A 5,269-nucleotide genomic window follows, 5' to 3' on the forward strand; every position below is an offset into this window, starting at 1 on the left:
AGTACGATTTCCTGAATTTGGAATTTGCATATTCCATACTTCTTCGCTTTGCATATTGTAAGAACATCGGTGTTTGAGAAATATTTTCTCTGTTAACCTCAAATCAATTATCTCAAACACCACACCAAACAAGATATTGATTAACTAAGGACTAAACTGATTATATGATTTGCATTCAAAATACATTATGGTAACATAAGACAAGAGTGCACCCACACCAAAACAAAACACAAGACAAGAGTGAACAGATTACATGATTGGTAAAAGAAAACAACATGATGATAAACAACACCACAGTAAACCCAATACATGGCAGCGACACATGAGAACAACAATGAAAATACATTGTAACTTATATGATATATAGATTCAGATTGCCTCTGGATTATGATGGCACATGACTATGGGATCTCGGTGCATATTGCGCACGGCCGAGGCTAAACAGTAGGAGAACCGGGGAAATACCACGGCTTGGTGAAATTATCATCAGTCCCTTCTGTTGGAGCACTAGGAGTGACGGGAACGACGAACAACTTGGGTTTCTTGAACACCAGGTGGCGAGACGGAGCCCCTCGGGGTTCACATGAGGAGCTTAAGCAGCTTTCCGCCTGCGCCACGATCTGCATCCGTCGGATCGGCTGTTGTGGCTGTGGAGCAGGTGCATGCATGTGCGTCGGCTGCAGGCCGAGACGTGCTCGTGCCGGAAGCGGCATGTGCCGGAAAGGATATGCTGGCACCGGTGGGGTGTCGCTGGCCGGCACTTCAAAGGGGAAGGGAAAGTAAACTGCCAGCTTGGGCGGCGGTGGAGGCGGTGCTGTGGGGTCTGGTGGCAACATAACGACCTGAAAGAGCAGTGTGTCATGACCGTGGCTGCGGTGCCTCGGTGTAGATATCACCTCCTTAATCAGTCTGGCCGGCGGAGGGTAGGGAAAGTTGAGCTTTGCCTTTGCGCCTTTCAGCTCCCTAGTGTTAGACAAGAATTTTAGGGTTTTGTGGCACACCTCCAACATGGGGTGACCTTTGTATTATATAGAGAGTACATAATGATGTACAACACAATTACAGGTGGGGACACTAATAGCCCAGTATATACAGAGTCTAACACCCTCCCTCAATCTTAACCGTGCTCTGAAGAATTCACTAGGTTGAGATTGCGCCTACAGCCTTCAAACTGAGGAAGATGCAACGGCTTTGTGAAGATGTCAACAAGTTGATCCTTTGAGGAGATGAACTTGATAAGAAGCAGTTTCTGGCCAACACGTTCCCTGACAAAATGGTAATCAACTTCAATGTGTTTGGTGCGAGCATGAAAGACTGGATTTGAAGACAAATACGTCGCACCAATGTTATCACACCAAAGGACCGGCTGCTGCTTTTGAGAGATCTTCAACTCTTTGAGCAAAGACTGTATCCAAATAAGCTCAGCTATGGCATTTGCAACTGCTTTGTACTCAGCTTCAGTGCTACTGCAGGACACTGTTGCTTGTTTACGAGGGACGCACGGGTGGTGGAGGACCATATGGAGCAGCATACAGCGGATAGCCGCCAGGGCTTCCATAGGTCGCATCGGCGACGTCGGCAACGACAGGGCCTGCTGCGGTGTAGATGGAGGCAGCAGGGGCAGGCGCGACCACGCACATCATCAGATGCGATGCAGTTGGGGGTGGCTGCGCAGGCACCAGGGAGTGTGTGGCGGCCGGAGGCGGCGGTGGTTGCTGGAACTGCGCCGATGTAGCGGCCGACGAGGAAGACACGCAGGCATACAGTAAAGAAACCGCGCCGCTGAAGAGGGACCCCGCCTATTGGCCGGCGAAGAAGGACCCCGCCGATTGGGTCTGCAGGGGGCCGAGAGATCCCTCCGCCGTGTATGGCGCAGTTCCACCATTGAGGGGACGCGCGAGATATGGTGGAAGGAACGCATGATCCATGTGGATAGGGGCGGTGGCAAGAGGTGGGGAAGGAGACCGCAGCGGCGGCGGCGGCTGGCGGCGGTGGCGGAGCGGAAGACATGAGATTAGATCGTTAGGTCAGATACCATATTAGACAAGAGTTTTAGGGTTTTGTGGCACACCTCCAACGTGGGTGACCTTTGTATTATATAGAGAGTACATAATGATGTACAACACAATTACAGGTGGGGACACTAATAGCCCGGTATATATAGAGTCTAACAACTAGGCGCGAGGTCGTACGCACATGTGGCGACCTCGGGGGACTGGTACGTCCGCAGCCACAACAGCGTCTTCGTCACCGGGTGCTTGATAGCTGCGGCGAACTTGCCATGCCCCTTCTTTCTCACCCCAGTTAACCTGCTGTTCTCACCCGCCGCTGTGGCTGCCATGGCCTCTACCACAGTTGAACGGAGGTGGATGCGCTTTGAGGTGGATGTCAAATGTGTGCAAGACGATGGGGTTTTAACAGCGGGTCTTGTGCAGCCCAGCCTCCGGCATCAAGCCGTGCGTCGCGTACGTACATTTCAGACTCACTGGAACCACGCCGCCTCACCATGAACGGAGTGTGGTTATTAACACTGACAAAAATATATATATCATGGCGTGCACGTACAGAACCGCTTTGCAGCTTGCATTGTTCCTTTTCACTTTTGTTTGGTTGTATTTCTCCTAGCTTTTACTATTATACACGCACTGCTTTCTCGTTGATTAACACGACAAAAGATATATGAGATGGCCTGTACGTAAAGGGGTCAGGCACACTAGTACAACTTTCATTGCTGATTTTACTACTTTCGATGGCGCATCCTCGGTCGAAAAGAGCCGCACAGCCAAGCTTATCATCTGATGCACCAGATGGGACAGACACCTAGATTACGTGCACTTAGCTGATGTGAACCACACTTTTCTGCTGCTTATACATGTATTGTGTGAAGTTTCTTTTTTCTTAAACGGACGTTGTCTTTTCTTCTAATTTCTAAATGGTATTTGAACAAACCGGTCGATCATTTAAACCGGACCAACTTCATGACATTTTTAACATATTTCATTTAACAAAAGTGTACATGACATTTTTTAATATAAAATGTTAACTTATTCGAAATCTTCGCCAGCCGCGGAGGCGTCCATGTTCCATGTACTGTCTTCCCCATGTCCGGCATCTTTGCCGGTTCTGCGCTCCGGGAAGTGAAGCTGGTAGTCGCCGGATATAAAGAGTAAGGCATAGGCCACGGACATGCCCGCAAGGACACGGGCGCGTCCGTCTCCCATGTACTACTCTTCTTTGTCGAATTCCATCGCTTGGACGTCGCCGGTCGATGTAAGGTCGACGATAGATGTGGACGGGCCGGACTCGTGGTCGTTGTGGCTCGACGGGAACCGTGGGTGACGCGGAGCTGCCGCTGTTTCCATTCGCAATTGCGTTGCAGTCGGCGTGAGCACTGCATGTGGTTTCGTAAAGGTATCAAGTACACTAGTACAACATGTATTGCTGATTTTACTGCTTTCATCGCTTTGCCGTTTCTGTTCTCGCGCGTGGATGCATGCGTCTCCTCGGCCGAGCGCACGCTCTCGTACCTAAAAGGCGCCGGATACGGGCACGTTACACGTCAGTCTAGCTTATCGTCTGATGCCCCGGATGAGGATGAGGTGATCAGACCTAGATTACGTGTGCTTAGCTGATGGGAACCACGCTTTTCTGCTGCTTATACATGTATTGTGTGAAGTTGTCTTTTCTTAAACGAATGTTGTCTTTTCTTCCATTGCACTTCTTTCCAACGTGGCTAAGCATCATTGCTAAGTTAGGAATTTAACGGTTTAAGTCATTTTCAAAATAAATTAAATTATTTTTTTCTGATAAAAAACATCTTAAGTCAGATTGTCAGATTAATATTCGGTAGTTCTATTTTTTTCTGATAAAAAACATCTTAAGTCAGATTGTCTTATAGCATTCTAGAGTTTTTCGAGAAAAAAGGCTCTAGGGTATCTTCAACACTATCCCCTAAAACGGACATTAGTATCTGTCCACAGACAGTGATACAGGAGTCGGCCATTCAACCCTATCCATCAAACGTCCGGACACACTTTAAATGGTATTTGAACAAACTGGATGATCCTTTAAACCGGTCTAAATTCATGACATTTTTTGCACATTTCATTTTTAAAAATGTACATGACATTTTTTAACATAAAATGTTAATCTAGTCTAAATCTTCGCCAACTGTGGAGGCGTCCTTGTTCCATGTCCCGTCTTCCCCATGTCCGGCATCTTTGCCGGGCCTAAGCTCCACAAAGTGAAGTTGTGGCTCACCGGCAATGAACAGTATGAAATGGGACACGGGCATGCCCACATGGGATACGGACCCCTTCTTCTCCATGTCATACTCTTCCTTGTCGAATTCCATTGCTTGGATGTCGTCGGTCAATGTGAGATCCAAGATGGACGTGGAATGGGCCGGACTCGTTGTCCTTGTGGCCCGACGGGAACCGCGGGTGACGCGGAGCTGCAGATGTAACCGTTCCTGTTTGCGATAGCCTAAGCCGTCGTGCCCGCCTCCACCATGACCGCGTTGCTGCTGGCACGAGCGCTGCACGTGCTCTCATAGAGCGCTACCTGCTGTTCGATGAAGTCTGGCTCCTCCGAGGCCATGGCCGCCATGGCCTCCTCCCTTGCAAAGTCGCCATAGATTTTGGCCCTCAGCCAGCCGGTAATGCGGGAGGTTGGAAAGGTTGTAGCCTTGCTCCTCCGGCACCAGCCAAAACATCAACACTGGTGGTGTCGGCTCCTCCTCCGTCATGACGATGTTGAAGTGTGGTTTCGCAATGGACCTGTGTGAGCAGGGGCGCCGGCTCATCATCACGTCGTCGTCTCTCACCTCCGACAAACCAGCCTCTACTGGTCACACATGGCGGTGTTGCTAGTCAGCCGCAAGCCTAGCCAACTCGTGCTTCTTCTCCGCGGAGAGGGTCTCCCACTTCGCTCTAGAGCTTGTCGTGGCAAAGGTGCTGCACAGAGGAGGAACGAAAATGGACGTGGTGTGGTGCGGATCATGTTGTGGGCGGCCACGTATAAATAAAGGGCATCAACCAAGCCAAACATCAAGTTGTTTCAGTGCGGACACTGGAGTGGGTTTCTCGGCTATCACGTCTGTTTAAGGTCGACACACAGATAGATGAGCAGCCGACTTCAATGTGGTAGATAGTCGTCTCGTCGCCCCATCCGGTCATGCCTCTCCGGCATTGAACAGGCGCGGAGACCATGACGTGAGGGGGTGGCTCACTCGGCCAGCACTCCCATTCAATGATGGGTCTAGTGACCG

At 49.9% G+C, this 5,269-nt stretch overlaps 1 protein-coding gene across 1 annotated transcript; it reads right to left on the reverse strand.

Annotated features, from left to right (window-relative positions):
- Positions 1-437: 437 nt before the first annotated feature.
- Positions 438-2,341, reverse strand: LOC119339386 (ethylene-responsive transcription factor ABI4-like). The gene is made up of 3 exons (XM_037611469.1): positions 2,181-2,341; positions 1,123-1,128; positions 438-963 (listed from the first exon to the last, which is right to left on the reverse strand). Exons 1-3 carry the CDS (start codon positions 2,339-2,341, stop codon positions 438-440), a joined length of 693 nt encoding a protein of 230 aa, XP_037467366.1.
- Between the last annotated feature and the right edge of the window lie 2,928 nt (positions 2,342-5,269).

Source organism: Triticum dicoccoides, chromosome 7B, assembly GCF_002162155.2.
Source record: "Triticum dicoccoides isolate Atlit2015 ecotype Zavitan chromosome 7B, WEW_v2.0, whole genome shotgun sequence".
In the NCBI taxonomy this organism is placed as follows: Eukaryota; Viridiplantae; Streptophyta; class Magnoliopsida; order Poales; family Poaceae; genus Triticum; species Triticum dicoccoides.